At 41.8% G+C, this 17,429-nt stretch overlaps 1 protein-coding gene across 3 annotated transcripts in view; it reads left to right on the forward strand.

Annotated features, from left to right (window-relative positions):
• The window catches only part of LOC136882067 (protein bunched, class 1/class 3/D/E isoforms), a 285,530-nt gene that overhangs the window by 195,022 nt on the left and 73,079 nt on the right, over positions 1-17,429 (forward strand). Inside the window, exon 1 of one of the 3 annotated variants that reach the window (XM_067154574.2) lies at positions 9,225-9,666. The exons of the other annotated variants lie outside the window; for them this stretch is intronic. Coding sequence (XP_067010675.1) covers positions 9,563-9,666 — 104 coding nt within the window. The 5' untranslated portion in view covers positions 9,225-9,562. Of the gene's footprint in view, positions 1-9,224; positions 9,667-17,429 lie in introns of those variants that run through there. 3 annotated transcript variants of the gene reach the window in all.

A 17,429-nucleotide genomic window follows, 5' to 3' on the forward strand; every position in this document is an offset into this window, starting at 1 on the left:
GACTTGCGAATGTGCTTAATACGACCGACTTGGTGGGGGCTGTGATAGCCGCTCCGGCCGCTCTTGTCATTGGCCACTTTTTACCGTTATGATGCAACATCCGAGACGAGCTCCTCCAGTCTGCATGGCTACAGACAGCTTCTCTGGTTCCGCTTGTTATTACAGGAGCACTGTTGCCAATTCAGCATCACTCGTAACATGGCCTGGAAATGTTCGTTTCTCCTTAGCAATTGCTGTTTCCTTTCTCAGAACAAAATGAGGGGTAATTATGTTAATGTTTTAGTGGTGGAGCAACAAATGGTCATTTTGCGTAGTAATAATAATAATAATAATAATAATGTGGGCTTACTCTGAGTCCCAGCCTCATGTCGGTAGATTTATCGGCATGTAAACGAAAACCTACGGGACAAAATTCCGGAATCCCGGCGTCTCCGAAAACATTCAGAGGAGTTAGTAGGACGTAAAAACCAAGTTTGCGAGGCGATCAGAGTTGCAGTTTCGATAATCCTGTTCACCTGTTGCCTAGCAATAAAAGCGGAATTTTGCTGCGACGGTTCCTACGGCAGAGATATTTTACATGCCAACAACAATGGTTATGGAGTGCCAAGATTTTTGACCGAGCTTCAAAGATGGACGTCGCAAACGCGGGACCGTGTGTCGGAAAGTACCTTCGGGGCAGCTTTGAATCTATGTAAACGTAACTAGAGGAGTCTGAATTAATTTATTCTGACGTATTGATCTATCTAGCTTTAGTTAAATAATACACTGTCGAGTAATGATGACACCGAGGTCATTTGTGTCAGTAGGGGCGACCATAAGAGTTCTCTGAGAGGAAGATGTTCAGACTGTTAACAAATAATCTAGCTCACGTGGGAACTTAAAAAATGTTCTCGTTTTCTGGACCAGACGGTTATTTGCAGTTATCTCAGATATTTCTACCGTATCAAAAAAGCTGTTACAACCTACAGTGGTCTAAAGTAAATTTAAAGCAACTTTTATTTGAAACTTTTCTAAACATGGCGAAAAACCCCCTATTTCATGTTCTGGTTAGGTCTTCTTATTTGAATACGTAATGCAAATTAGTCCAATATGTAATTTAATACAGTTACTGTTTAGCATACTACGAGCTCCATGAAAGTGAAATCGGCAATTTTTATTTAACAGAAATAAATGCTGTCGGGCGTGCTATGACATATTTGAGAGTTTCACCTATCATAGGGCATTTTGTGGTCGCTTCCTGAGACCACTATTCTCAGAGGTCCCGAGGGACCAGTGAGTGATTATAGCCCGTTGGTTCGAATGCCGTATAACTACTGAGTCTTCCATAATGCTGATCTCTGCAGCGTCCTCGCCAATCCGGGAATCACTTTGAGATGGTACAGCGTGAACCAAGGGAAGACCAGTCACCTCGATGCTATGTAAGTGGTCGTTATACATAAATCCGGAATGGACTTTAGTCTAAAGAAGGTAGTAGTTTTTGTATGCATTTCTTTAGCTTCCATTCCTTTAATTCACCTTTTTACCTTTCATGTGTATTCTATGTCGATTATATGTGCATTTATGTGGAGGTTTGTTTGTACTCTTTCATTATTGTTGAAAAAACGCCCGATAAAACAGTAGTTCATGTTTTCCATCAACTATTGGTCATTCAAAAACACCTAAAACTATATTTTTATGAGGGTTAAATTTCGACATTTTCCGGACCCTTGCTTCTTTTTGGATTGTGAGTTTGTACAGTTTTCTTTACCTCGTACCGACACGGACCGGTCTTGTGGTGACAGTGGGATAGGAGTGGTGGTGGCCTTACAGTGCCGGCAGTGGGACAAACCGCGGAGCCACTTTATCGGTTGGACTGTGAGTTAAGAGCACCCTGGGCGGTTGTAAGTCATGTAAGTTTCCTCTTATCGTTTAATCCTCGTGTTTGTCTGAAATACGAACTCGATCTCTCGTCTTCTCTGCGCGAGTGCGAACTTCTTTCAGTTTAATCGTTTCCAAAACCACACCTCAGCTGCTTCTTTAGTTGCAGAAATTATCGTCGGGTCCTCCGTGTGACGTCTTGCTCCAGCGCAACTCGCCTGACCTACAGTAAATAGTTGACTGTTAGTACGTCAGCGTGGGTCAAACTCGCAGCTGTGCCTCCTTATTGATACAGAGAACAAAAACACAAATGGCATCATCACATGTAAAGGACGTGATCGTAGCTGCTCGCACATTGCGGAGCTTGTTTTGGGAGGGAAACATCATATAGCCTGTTCCCTGAGGGAGTTGGTGACCATCGTGGAGTACGTTCTTCTGTTTAGTGTGTCCTGTACCGCTGTACCGTATACCATCTCATGTCAGGCTGCATTTATCATTTCACCAGATAGGCTATTTTTACGCCGTCGGTGACGAGGGATCTCCAAACATGTTGCGGCATATTCACACTGTAAAGCAGCACAAGATCAGGTACAAAGACCTGTTCATAGCCAAGTCATCATAGGTAAAAATGGCAGCAAATTACTTCACATTAAGTGTACCCTTACTGGATGATAAGCTCGTGTCTTTTTGTTGAAGAGCTTTGGGAGTTTTTTTTGCTGGTGCCTTTACCTCGCACTGACACAGATAGGTCTTAATGGCGACGATCGGGTAGGAAAGGCGAAGAGGTTGGAAGGAAGCGGCCGTGGCCTTAGTTTAGGTACAGCCCCAGCATTTGCCTGGCGTGAAAATGGTAAACCACGAAAAACCACCTTCAGGGATGCCGACGGTGGGATTCGAACCCACTATCTCCCGGATCCAAGCTCACAGCCGTGCGCCCAACTCGTCCGGTAGGAGCTAGATTTGAGAGGACCTTAGTAATATTTCTCCGTGTGGGTGCGGCAGTAGAATAACGCCCAAGGTATCCCCGGCCTGTCGTAAGAGGCGACTGAAAGGGGCCGTAGGGTCTCTCAACTTGAGAACGTGAGTTGGCGACCACGAGGCCCTCAGCTGAGTCCTGGCATTGCTTCCACTTGTGCCAGGCTCCTCACTTTCATCTATCCGATCCCGACGTTATTAGAGCACTCGAGGCCTAAAGAGTCTTCCAATTTCCACGCCCTTCGTGGCCCTTGTCCTTCTTTAGCCGATACTTTCATTTTTCGAAGTATCGGATCCCTTCCACTTTTTCTCTTTGATTTGTGTTATATAGAGGATCCTTGTTGACTTTCTTTTTAAACAATAATCACCACCACCACATCGTTGTAATATTGTGCACGAAATGTGGAGAAATACTTTAAATCTGGTGGTACACGGAGAGACGCCCTGAAACGTGATCAAGTTGCAGTAAATCTCCTCGCATTTCAACCTGTATTTATATAGAAGTGCAGAAAGTGATATTTGATTGCCTTTGGTACGCAGAGATACGATGAGAAACGAGCACTAACCCGTAAGAGCAAGGCTTCACTTCACAGAATGTGGGATCACTGTTGAAGATAAGAATACTCGATGAGGTTGTCACATATTGTTCATGTATGTATGGATTGTTCCGTGTACAGGGGCTGAAAAGTTATTTTGATTTATTCCATTGACTTACCGGTCTCTGACCTCTTGGCACGACTCCTGCAGAGCCTGAAAAATAGTTCTATCTTGTGCGCACTCTTAAACACAACAATCTATCGATGTGTTAAGATAAATCCCAGAGACAAGGAACATCACCTTCGAGCGAGAATTGTTAAAAACGAAGCCTAGTAATTCTCTCTCCCCCCTTCATGTGGAAGACGACACTTCCTCTACTGTACTTCGAATACACGGCTTTTCTTTTCAGAAGGATGTAGAGCACATTCTAGCTACTTCCTTCTCCTTTAAGAAATACTTTTTCTTTTTTTTAATTGTGAAAGGTCTGTTTGTAATTGCACAAGTTTTTTTCCAAGAAATAGTACGCACGCGTGGAATGTCTTGCTAGGAATCGGACCGTTCTATAGAAGTCTGTCTCTTTAGAACCCTGAACTAATTCTAGGCAGTATTGCGTAATGTTCTCCAGAAATGCTAATTAGTTTCAAGGAAAGAAATGTTAGGGATTTAGTTCAAATACGGAATACAATAATTCAGGGGTGTAAGATTAATATTTTAAACCGGAATTTTAATCAGCCGACTGTTCTTACAACTCGATGAACAAATGTGAGATTAGATCTACAGTACTTGTGATTTTTTACACAATGGATTTTCTTCAGTGGCCGCTTTCACATTAGCTGGCTATGCAGCGTAGTTCATTAGGTTTGTCTTCCCCGTTCTGAGATGTCAGCATAGTCAGTTGTCGAGACTGCTGCCTATGGAACCGACACTCTCGACTCCACTGATGCAATAACGACATCTAACAACGGTTTTCGGAACTGCGTGGAACCTCCTCCCTTGTGATACGATGAATGACAATTAGCCAGCAGACATTAAATATTGTTTCGGGTTATTATAATCGTTATTGTTAATGTTGTAGGTCTATTTTGGCGACGATGGTGACGAGGATAATGGTAGTAGTGGTAATAATAATCTGACAGTATACTTTTAAATAATCGGCAATATTAACTTCAGTGACGTAAGACAGGGAAAAAAAAGAAAGCGAGTGCTTAGAGTTTGATTTTACAACAAATATTATACCAAAAACGGCAGTTATTCTTGGCTTTCTAGACTGGGCAGGTTTTTCAAAACTGTTGTCCTGAAAACTCTCAGAGCTTTAACATCTCTGCGTCTTTGTACCCACGATGAGGTATTTCGTCAGGCCGGATAATCATGTGAAGTTTTAACCCTCGCACAAAGCAACATATTTCCCAGAATAGAGTCTAACACAAAGGAAATGTGGACTGGACGGAGAAGATTGCGGAACCTCCACGATGAGTGGTGGTGGAGAGGAAGGTAAGCAGAGAGGGAAAAGGAAGTGGTTCAATCCTTCGAAAAAATGAAGGTATCGGCCAAAGAAAGACAAGGGTCATGAAGGGCGTGAAGATGAGACTCCTAGGCCTCGAATGATCTAATGCCGCCCCCTGGGTTGGGTATTCCACTCCACATCCGCGTTATGAACATGTGCCTGTAGTTTCTGTACCTGAGCGAGATGGCAGGGGAGAGTGCTTAAACTCGGGAGCAGGCTGGCAGGCAGGAGGCTAATCTTCGATCTAGCACACGCCGCTAGCCGGATATGGTGGCATAAGAGGCTGCTTCTGAACATCGGTGATATTAAATCTGCTTCACCGAGCTAGTGCGGCCAGTACTGGGGTTGTATCTTAAGACCACGGCCGCTTCCTTCCGACTCCGAGCCCTTTCCTATCCCATCGTCGCCATAATACCTATCTGTGTCGGTGCGACGTAAACCAACTTGTAAAAAAATAAATTAAAAAAATGCTTCAAATCTTGGAACAACTCGTATTCTGGATTTAAAGCAGGAAGTATCTCACGAATTGTTATAGTTTAATCCAACATATAACATGTATTCATCACGCTGCACACACTCGTGCGGTGCGCTCAAAACTAAACGCGAACTGCCATCATCACACAAGTGTGTGAGTACTGGAACGGACACTTTCTAATACACATGTTTTCTCTCGAGAAAATTGTACTAAGGTAACATACTATTGCAGCTTCATGTTCACGAGCATCATGAAAAGCCAGTGTGCTACTGCCTACTAACATAACAGAAAGGCGACGTTTCAAACAAGCCCGCCAGAGTATTTTTCTCTGAGATATGCAACCTTTTATGCTTAAATGGGTAGTGTGTAAGAATCAGCTCGTATGTAATCGTTTCACTACGTACTGTATACACAGACACTTCAGTAACCTCATAAATCGTCAATGCTGTTCTGTGCCACAAAACACAAATTGTATCTAACAAAAGTTTTGGCGCAGGCTTCGATCTGAACAAATGGAGGCTTCAAGTGCAAATGTTTCCCTCTTTCGTAGGTCTTCTTTCAGTTTATCCTCTTTAATGGTTTAGCTATAGTTTCTCTCAGTCAGTGATTTGATTTTTTTCCAAACTGTATATACATTTTGCTGGTGAATCAATCTCTGCTCCCACGTCTTTGGTGGCATTATTGTCTACTGTCTTCACTTTAGGCTGTGATGTCTCGCAATGGACATTACAACTACTTTCACTTTTCTGTTTATAAGTCGGACAGTAGATTAACACCGAAGGCACATTGTTGGTTGTCTTTTCACTGTTGTATTTGCACAGAAATGACATTACTGAAAATTCAAAGTGCAGACCTCGACGATCACGAAGATTTCTGCTTCTTGCTCTATTTGGAAGTAGCGATCATCCATTTTTCTCTGCTGGATGTAGAGTAAAAGTAACAACTTCCATTTCTACCCTCTTGTCTGATGAGCAGTGCACAAAGTTTGACAAACAAAACCCACAGTAAATCAGTTTCTTTTCCTAACTCATTAATGTTAACGCTACCAAACATTTCTTTTAGCTGACATATAGAGGAGAGATTGTGAATTCAATAAGCCCGGATCACAGCCGACTTGATGCGTCGCTCTAGGCTAGCTACAGATCTAGTCGGCCGTGCCCGGATTTTATAATCAACGCTTCAGTTCCTTGTGTGCCTTGTGTTTCTCGTAGGCAACGGTACAGCGCTCTTAGTATTTTATGATGGGCGGGAAAAGTTATCAGCCTTGTGGTATAATGCAACAATATATTAGTGATGCGTCACAAAAGCCAAACAATACGGCTGACCACGTGCAGGACAGGGCAGGCAGTCCCTGTGAAGATAAGAGGCTTGGCGACTAGTAAGACTCGCTGAGGAAATAGCATCCCAATTCACTGACACCTAATCGTGTAGCGGTTTTGTTGATGTTATCAGTCTTGCGTCCCATTAACTACCAGCACTAGTAACATGTTCTCGACGAGTTGCGGATTTAAAAAGAAGACTAGGACTGAAAAGGAAGCCACCGTGGCCTAGTGTGAAAATGGGGAAACTATGAAAAGACATCTTCAGGCCTGCCGACGATGGGATTCAAATTCGAGCCGTGCAGTGAGCGAGTCCACTTCTACTACTGGACAGACACAATTGTGCTCAGTCAAGTGGGCGATATTTGAACAGTGTGCCGCGAGAATCAACAGGTATCGACAATTCGTGTTCGAGCAGGAGTCTAGACTGGGCGGGACCAATTTCTTCTAACGAGTCTACACGTCGTTTTGCACAGCTCTAATTCAAACCATCCACCTCCCGTACAACTCTTCGATGATGATCTAGAAGAGGGTACTTTAACTATCGGTCTTCAAGTATACCTACAACCCTAAATTCTCTCCTTGAAAGAAATTTATACCACGTACTGAAATACATTAAAAGTAGGAAGACAGAAGTTGGCGCTGCTCGCGTAGTACAGCATTTTCTATTTCAACCCATTTCTTGATTTAAATACAACTGTTTACTAAGGTAACTTAAAGTACCAATTTCCAAATACGACTAACATAATGATTTGTACGTCTTGTTTGTTCTTACAACAGTGCGAGTCTCTAATATAATTATAAACTTCCAGATAAACGGCAGTAGGACTATGTTATCCTCTGCTTTTTTAGAACTGTAAAAAGCACCAGCAATTTCTATCTTCCAAACCAAATGACGTACATGAAAAATGAAAGAAGCAGGCAAGTTTATTCATATACGAAATTAATTCGCATGAAGCAAATCATAACTGAAATAAAAAAGTTATTCGTAAACATTCAGGAAAATTTTGAAGTGTCGGGCTTGATTATTTGGGAAAGTTATCGTTGCTCGTATACACACATAAATCAGTCGTACAAATACTATTTAATATACTGGTATAACAACTGTATTTCGCGGTTGGTGGTGAGATCTACCGTGTATTAAGTCTAACAAAAACTTCCAGTGTTATGTCTTAAATCAGTCTGAAACACTCGTCCGTTCACCCTTCGCTTTTACACTGACTAGTAAAATAATTTTAAATTAGTTCGTGTTCTTTCCCGCCTGCTGTCATTTCTTGATGGATACAGTACTTTTGCATCCATCTCTTGGCACAGGCCAGACTAAAGTGTAGCTTCCACCGAAGTCCCAGTCAACATCCATGGCTGTGACAATATGGAAGTTGCTGGGGTATGGGTGGTGCTGAGTAATGACATTCAGAGCATGACTAGTGCATCTGAGTGTTATGAAAGGTGCTGCTCATAGGGTCAGTCATGCTGCTGCAATAGTACTTTCTGACCCAGTGAGGAAAGCAATGGCAAACTACCTCACTCCTCATCTTGCCTAGTACGCCTCATTTTGGTGCTACCATTGGTTTTTGGGGTTTCCTTATAACCGCATAACATTTGATGGTGCTATTTGATGATCCAACCAGCCTCTGGGCTCATGACCTAACAGACTTGTTCTTTCAAAGTGCAGTAAATAATTTCTTTATGTTCTAAATCTTCTAATTTAAATCATTTACTTTGTTTTTACAGTTGTACTTATGAGGGATTAATTTGCTGCGTGAAACAGCTATTGCTTCTTGTATTGGAATCAGTTCTGACTTTATTCTTACTATTGAATGCAGTGTTTGGTTATATCTAGAGCCCTGCGCGGATATACAAAATAATATCCGCACTTCCTCCATCCGCACTCGCAAAATGGTTATCCGCGGATAATTTAAGTATTTAACTTCAGTATATTACACCCAAGGTATTGAAACGGGTAGATCTGTTAACATAATACAATAGGCCTGACACCTAGCAGCTTCTCTTGCGACAACTACCGACATATTGACGTTTGTTCCTTCCTTCCTTCCATTAATTGCGGACAGGAGCCAGTTAGGCTTAGGTCACATTTACGGCTTTATGGTCTCAATGCTCTTTATGCATCACTATTCTCCCATACCAATGTCAAGGGTCACCTAAGAACAAGCAAAAACAAGAGTATACCCGAGTGAAAATCAATAAACGTCATTACTTATAAATTATCAGCAAAATTACCCGCGCTGCCACACAGTTTGTATCCGCCAAGACACAAACTTCGCGAATCCGCGGATATCCGCATCCGTGCAGGGCTCGTAGACTTATACCTGACGCTCAACGGCTATTTCTGTCAAACAATACAGTTTTGATGCATTCCCTTGAACACAGTTTACTCGGTGGTGTTGTCAAGAGCAGCTGTTGTTGAAGCTCGCGTCCTCTCCACTTCCCGGCCTTGTAATATTGCAGCGACGGTACAGCTAGCGCCATGCAGTGGCCCGCTGGAGTACTACCTTCAGGAGTTAGCAGTAGTCTAGAAAACGTAGCGGACGGGAAGTAGTCAGTCGCACCTTAGGCAAGCTTGGGAGTAGGAGTACGCGCGATTCTTCGTCTGTCATACACAGAACTCCTGGCACGTCATAACAGATTCATATACGACGGTGTTGCATGCTTCATGCAATGAGTATATAATACCTCTGTCGGCGCGTGTGAAGTTGATTGCGGAAGCGAAGACAGTGTGTCGCTTGAAGAATAATATTAGGGTGTGCTACTTTTGTTATTGTTGATTTTTGTGATAAATTTTATTTTATTCTTTAGAAAGACTTTATTTTTTACATAGACTCGTATTCTTTTTTTGTAACATCAACAACGATTGTTCCATTTTTATACAAGAAAATGAAAGCAGATGTATTAAGTCAAGTTGGTTATCCATCCACCATCATGAAGCAGGATAGGCTACGGGAGGTCGTTCTCAAGTATATCGACCATTTCTTCCCCAAGTAAGTATTGTTGCTAGTTTTCTCAGCTGAGATTAACGAGAACAATATTTGCTGCTTCATTGCTTCGCCGTGCCGCATTTTATCTCTTACTAAATTCCATCATTTTCCTGTTTTTTTAAATTCCTCGATGACAAGGTCTTGAAACGCTTCGTATTTGCCAAGTGAAGTGATGTTTGTTGCAGTCTGAACATGGCAGTTCTTGCTTGCACTTGTAATGCATATCGATCCCTGTGATGGATTGTCTGCCTGGTATGCGTAGTGGCATAGCGCGAAGCTTGGACTGTTTGGCGTCCATTACTTCATACGAGCGTGGTGTAGTTATAAGGCAAACATTTTCTAAGAAGTGGTGTCTTTCAAGCAAACGAACATGTTGTTCTCTATTATCTATTGACATAAAATGCAAGGAAATGTTTTCCTGTCTGGGAACGATAAGTTTATGGACTGACACAACAATCCTTAATGTTGGACGTGCTAGCTGAATGGATGTGTGTTGGCTCGTTCTGTGAAAGACACCGTCGATGTAAAAGATCAGAACAACCTTTCTCACATAGTCATAAATCTTCAAATTCTCTGTTTTCGGAGGTGTTGGTTACGTCTATCAACCAATGTAGAAATTAGAATGGCAGTTTGAAGGAAATACGATTAGCTTTGTAGTTCAGTGAATTTGCCAGGAATTTGACATACGGGTACCTCTTGTTAGGGTTTAAGGACAACCTTTATTCGATGTGGTGCTGATTGTAATCGTCATTGGGTTCATTTGAGCTTCACACATCTCTTAGTGGCTACCTTGCAAAATATACATGTATGAAATACTAAACATTATGTGGATGCCACGTAGGGGTCGCGCAGTTAAAGTTTAATCTAAATGGTTTCATCATTGGCAACTTTGTGACCATCTCGTGTATACTGTTTTTTGTTATTCCTCCGACATCACTGGAGTTTTACCCTAAATTCCGCAACACCATTCAGTATCTCAGTACATCACTCATCTTTTGATACTAACTACACTATAACTTGGGATTCACGCTCACAATAACTTCGCAGTTTTTGTGAGGTGGTTGTGTTTTTCTTTATTTTTTAACGTTGCACGAACTAGATGGGCTTTTGGCGACGATGGGATACGAAAGACCAAGGACTGGGAAGAAAGTGGTCGTGGCATTGAGGTACAGTCCACTATCCTCCGAATCACAATGTTTTTATTACGTAAATGAAACAAGAATTGTGGGTGACTTACCATTTTCACATAAATTTTCTGCACTTACCAGGTACAGAACTGCTTTGCATCTCTTAGTGAGAGATTCTAAAAGCAATTAGCTTGTGTTAAGTAAACGTTTCTATTACAGTATTTATTACCGGAATACTGGATTGGGATTCCTAAGAAGCAGTCGTCAGGTTTGCTTTTGCCTTGTTTGATATGAACGTGGCATGTAATAATATAGACCTTTCTCTTTCTGTAGTTTATTGTGACCCAGTGGAGCACAGGTTTTACTACGGACTTTTAAGCAGCACGTGGCCAAGCATTAAACGTTCTCATCCGCTGCGATGGCAACATTTCTGTACATGGAACGTAGGCGTACAGTTCTTGTGGTTCTTGCCTGTTTTGTCGGTAGTTGCTTCAAGGCAGCATTCTTAGTGTAGCCCCTCGACTTCTCACTACACATTTACCTGCACTCTGTTGAAACCTCGTTGGGTGTGTGTACGTCCAACCGTTGTCCCTTTTGTTCTGCGGGGTTTGGTATGAAGTGAAATCAGTGTTGGTAGCGAGTTTTTACTACCGTTGCCCTTCCCGATGTCAACCTATCAGAGGAGTGAATGAGGTAAAATAAAATGACGTGTTATATGGCAGTAGGAAGGGAGATGGTAAAACCGGCACATAGCATACTTCTGTCCAATAACACAGAGGGGTCTGCAATGTACGAATTGCCATCAACACTCACTCACTCACTCACTGCGAAGAGCTTTGGAATTGATTGAATCCTGGCTTTTGGCACGCAATTTAGTTATTAGAGACCTCTCCTACCCTGCCAGCCAACATTGATACGTTTTTTTTTTTGACCAGCGGGACTCGAACCCACTAACCACGGTGTCAGACCAGATAGATTTTATGCCTCGATCATGTCCACCAGGTGAGCTATTTCATTTATATACTACCAAACAAAAATAGGTGTCTTTAACTCAAGTTATTTTACCACCCGCTTCATGACCTACTGAATTAAGTTCACTGCCTTCACAACTCGCCTGTAAAAATCTCCGCTTGACGTAAAACCTCACCTTGTAAATACCCATGTTGTTCCGCTTCTTCGTGTGCTTCAATACCAAAGGTTACGTATTTGCTACAACACTGTAAACGAAGAAATCCAAAAGCTTACTTCGTTTTAATGTTTTGTGTTTTCGTACAACCTATATTTTTCTTATGGTAATACAATAGATAAAATGACGTATACAACTTGAGTGGCGCGTGAAATTTCTTGTTGCACTCATGGAATTTAAGCGCTTACCATTCTGGCAACAAATGAGTATTTGCCGCACAAGTTGTATAAATAGCTATTGATATTGAACCTTAAAATGAATACGCTTGTGCTGTGCATGATTAGCACTCCTAAGGACTTCCTAGTCTAGGTGACGTGAGAGAATGTTGAATAGGAATCCACATTTGGTTGCTCTTGGGGAATATTAAGATTTTTTTATGCGCATTTATTACATAAATTATGATTAGATTATGTGAATTTATAACTGTTTTGTGTCTTAAAAGAAAGGATGGTTGCCTAGTTGTACTTCCTCTTTAAACAGTAATCACCACCACCACTCTTAACACTTATTTTTAAAGAAATGATGTACATTCAATCATTAAGTCTACCGTACAGTAACTGTAATTACTGGAATAGGTACAGGGCGTTGCCTCAGCTTTTTCTTTGAAAGTGTATTGGAAAAGCAACTTACGGACCGTACTTATGAGAGATGCAGATGTTATACTGTTGCGTAATTCACTTTAGCTGCAGATTTAGAAATTGTATTAGTATTGTTATCTAATTTGATAACACATTTGCGTACGTGACCAATAAGCGTTGGGACTAAACTAATGGGTATCCCAGAATAGAACATTTGTGTGTGTGTGTGTGTGTGTGTGTGTGTGTGTGTGTGTGTGTAATAATGAACGCTTCAAATGGTGTTCTTATACAGAATTTTAGACATAGTATTTTCCCCAATATCAGCATATTGACCGCTACCAGGTTTGTCAAAAACAAAGTAAACCACTAGCATGTGGCGTATAGACGTGTTGTGCAGCCAGATGTAGAAACCAGCTTACCACAGGCTACGCCATCCTTCTCTGAAGATTTCCTTGAGTTTCATCTTGTAATTTGGTTCTGCATATATTCCAATAGTATAAGAGGGACCTGTATCAGTAGCCATCGCATGTTTTGTCGGACTACGAATGTACTTGCCTCAAACGAATTGTGTTGATTGTCTTACATTAGGACACAAGATACAGCGTACTAATATGCAGAGGTTTTGGTCGAGCATTGAATGCGGCCCACTCTGATTGATTTACTTGTGTCGATTATGGAGGTCTCTACATCGCTACAGTATTGTGTATCCAGGAATAAGTAAGCACTATAATATCGAATGCTTCGAGCAACCCGGGCTATGCAAGTCTGATTCGTGAACACTGCAAGCTTGCTGGGGAAATTGAAGGCTAAAGGTAGGTAAAACACACTGAAAAGCCGCTCAGCATTAACTTATTTTTCCAGAAATCACTATATTTAAGCATTAGGCATGGAATGAAAGTAGGGATGTGTTCCCTCGAGTTCTCTGTCGTGTTACGGGGCGGGGAGTATCCCAGCCTTTCCGAAACTGTAATTATACCGTTAACATTGAAGAGAATATGACCGCGTTGTACTTGTTGTGTGTGGTACATGCTGAATAGATGTTAAGTGGAGAACTAAAATGGCGAACGGGATCCGAACTTGGACTGGCCCACAGCGCACCCTAGTTTTGCTGGAAGTACTCAGACCAAATATGACATAGGGACCGTAGCTCAGACGGTAAAGCAGCCACTGGTGTCTATTTTTGTTCTGTGCTTAACATCTCTTTACCATGTACTCATCACGACCTAATAGACTTAACGTGGGGAGGGGATGTTAAACTCTCCAACCCAGTACGCCACTGATCGTGGGGCTGTACACTGCCAAGTGAGACTTGTCTGGTTAGCAGAACAAACAAAACTGTTTACACTTCCTGATTAGATAAAGGCGGTTTGTTATAAAGGAACTTTTGCCCATTCGTTTTCTCGTGAGACCAGTCCTAGATGTGATACAAGGTAGTTACGTACCTTGGATGCGATATGTTGATCTCCCGCCACCTCATTGCCACTCGTCCTGAGTAACGATAGGAGGCTCCGGAGCAGAGGCCAGTCTCCTTTCCATTGACAGCTAAACAGTCGCATTGCAGTCATGTATATGAAATAAGGCAAGAATTAATGACTTAGTTCCAGGCCAGGAAACCTCTGTTGCAACTACCTCTGGTTTCACACCTCTTACCTTTAAATCATTAAAAACTGAGCAGAGCTAATGCAGTGAACTCGCGATATGCTGTGAGAAGAGAGTTCTCGGATGAAATTACCGTGTTTTTATTATATGGTGTCATAGTCTCCTTCTGTTACCCTCCATGGCTGAATTCTCGCACCTAACTTATCCTCCTTTCGCCTCACATGACCCCACCGCCGAAGCCGATTCATAAGCACATCTTTGAGTTCATGCCTAACTTAGGCTGATACTCCAGGCTATGGATAGGATTCGCCGAGTCCCTTCAGATTTCACTCCGTTATCGTCGTCAGCCTGAAAACAGCGATATCGAGATAATTTCGTCCAAGAACTCACTTCTTTCTTACAGATTATAGTTGATCGCAACTGCGAGCTTACTGCATAAGCTTTGCTATTCGATTTAATTTACTTCACTTATGCATTCTATAATTTCGAGTGTATTTTAGGTAAATGCCGCGCGATTCAGGCTGGAGCACAGTTGTCATTACTCTTTCAAATGTAATTTGCCTCTATGGTACGATTACACAATATTTCTACATTCCGAGGTGTTCATAAGTTGTTATATCACTGCCTTAATTGTCTGCCATTGACGTCAGAGTATCTACCTTATCTGGGCAGCGATGACCGGACAGAAGAGTGAAGATATTTTCGCTACTAGTGTGTGCTGCATACATGAGTCGTCTCTTCACAGAACCTTTGCGACTGCAATGGACTATTTTTTTCCTGCTTTGCATTTTCTGTATCGTGATTGTCGAACCACTGTAGGAAATATCTCCGCCTAACATCAGTTATATCAGACTGCGTTTAGTACGGTGTTTTCTTGCGTTTCGCCTGGTTTAACACTTGAGATGACCGTGGGATCGTGCACCATTCTACTTTTGCAATGCCAATTCTGCTTTTGATGCTTACATGCGGATCCAGCTAGCATTTTGAAACGTAAATAATGAAATTATTGAATGTATGGGTCATCGATCATTCAACTGCGTAGTTCCCCTAGCAACGTCATTTTGATATTGACTACACCGAGGACTTACGTTACAAACTATCCCTGCCATCTACTGAGCAAGCGACAAAACTTATCCAGGCAAGAGAGAAGAAGCGCGAAGAAATCCCTCTGGACTTCTATAGCACAGATGCAATGATCGACAGGAGATGGGTAAAAGAAAATCAAGAACTTAGAAATGTAATTACAAGATTGGCAGTGCATGGTTTTCACCATAAAATTTGTCAAAACAAAAAGTTTCATGAACCAAACAATGAATGTGTATGTGCATTGTGTAATAACCACTGTGAAAAAACCATGTGTCCTAAACGAGAAAGATCGATCGTGGACTATAGCAAAGAGTAACTATATAGGTGCGAATTTTCCTTTTACTTCATCTATGTACATTAGTATGCAATAATAATAATAAAAAGAGGATCCTGTCTAGTATTGAGTGTTGTCGTTACAAGTTTGTTTATAGCCGGCCTCGTTCCCTTTGAACTTACAGTACTCCACCCAAGATGTGACCCGTGGCCGGTCCTGTAACAGGTTATGTTGCGAGATACTACTTTTACATAATCGCGAGTTTTGTCGTGTTGTTGATACACACGCCGCTGACATAATATCATGCGTTTCCTTTACGTAAGCTGTTCGTACTTCTCTTATCTCCTGCTGCTTCTGTTTTTGTGTATTTACATTCTGTGCTCTGCAGAATGTCTATTCTCGCATGTCTTGAAAACCTTTCTTTTCTTGCGCTTGCCTGTCTACGAATTCTTAGCCGACGTAATTATTCCAGGTTTATCGCCACATAAGTTCGGTAAGCTTGTTATGCCTCCCCGTAATGTTTATCAAGGCTCTAGTTCATCATGATCATCCGCCAGTTAACTGTGTGGCCTCTTTAAAGTTTTAAGTCCAAGTTCTTTACTGGTGGATCTTCTGGATGTCTTCCTCCCATCAGTTCGGTGGGCTTCCTCTAGGTCTCCACAGTTTTTCCATGTTCGTCCTTCGAGCGAACAACATGGCCGGCCCGCTGCTATTTCAAGGTGGGTGTTCTCTCCTGTCTCGTATCTTCTAACCTCTTCCGACAACTCCAGATGTGACTGGGAGGACTGTACGATGCTGCACAGGCCTTCTCGTACCTATATGCACCATTACGAAATCTCAGCTGGTGAATGTAGCTCCCGAGTTTCCCTTTTGTAAACTCATTCATTGTTAGGGTTTCTCAGCCACAAGTCAGACCAGTTCGATCTGAAGATTGTTGAGTGCCACCTCAATGCTTGCCGGTCTAGCTTCATGCCTCGGAAGATCTGTGGTTTTGTATCTCCTTTCATATTTAAAAGCTGACCAAAGTAGATACATTTCACCTGTCCTAACCCATTTTTTAACCTTGATTTTGAAAAGGTTCATGCTTAGGCTCGCTGACTGACGTATGTTGAGCATATATATCGTAGTGAGCAATCTCCGTGTACACGGGAACCTATTTACTACCTACAATTTAGTGCTACAAGTAACGGTCTACAGTAGGCCTTACACAATTCTCTTGCTTTCTTCAACAGAATTGTCAATGGCACTCTTAAACGCACATCTTTGTTACCGGTACCTCATTTCCCGTTACGTGTTCGTCCGAAATAGACTACTGTTCCATATTTCTGGCGCGCATCTAACACTTCAGTAACGCTCCATATTTTATTGCCGTCCCACAACAGCAAATGCCCTTCACAAAATTGACATACTCATTCGCTATCATCTCTTCAAAACCAAACTGAAGCGTATACTGAAGGACTAATCTCTCGATTCTCGTTGACAACTTGGTCGGGACATTAATAGTGACACAAACATGTTTTCCCCTTGTTATTTTTAAATTTAATTTCTAAAGAATTTATTAAGTCCCTCCTTTATTGCTTATTTTCTTACTGTTAATATTTTATATTTTTATACAACCAGTGTAAAACAGAGTACACTACCTGTGTCTTGCTACCAAACAAAATAAAAATGTTAAAATGACGTTTGCTGCAGGCGACACACAGCCATGCCTGAACTGTTCCGCGCTATATCTCGTTATCGTGGCATTTACTGTATTCTGCTGGTCCGGAGGGAAATACATCAGGTTAGTGTCAGCAGGGGCGTATTCTCCTTGAATGCAAGGCATTCATTGCATGCGTTATGATAACACTAAGAACTGTCTGATGTACGATTTTAGGTTGTTTCAAGTCAAATATTAACGATTTCATCTCTCAGAA

Source organism: Anabrus simplex, chromosome 10 (assembly GCF_040414725.1).
Source record: "Anabrus simplex isolate iqAnaSimp1 chromosome 10, ASM4041472v1, whole genome shotgun sequence".
NCBI lineage: Eukaryota > Metazoa > Arthropoda > Insecta > Orthoptera > Tettigoniidae > Anabrus > Anabrus simplex.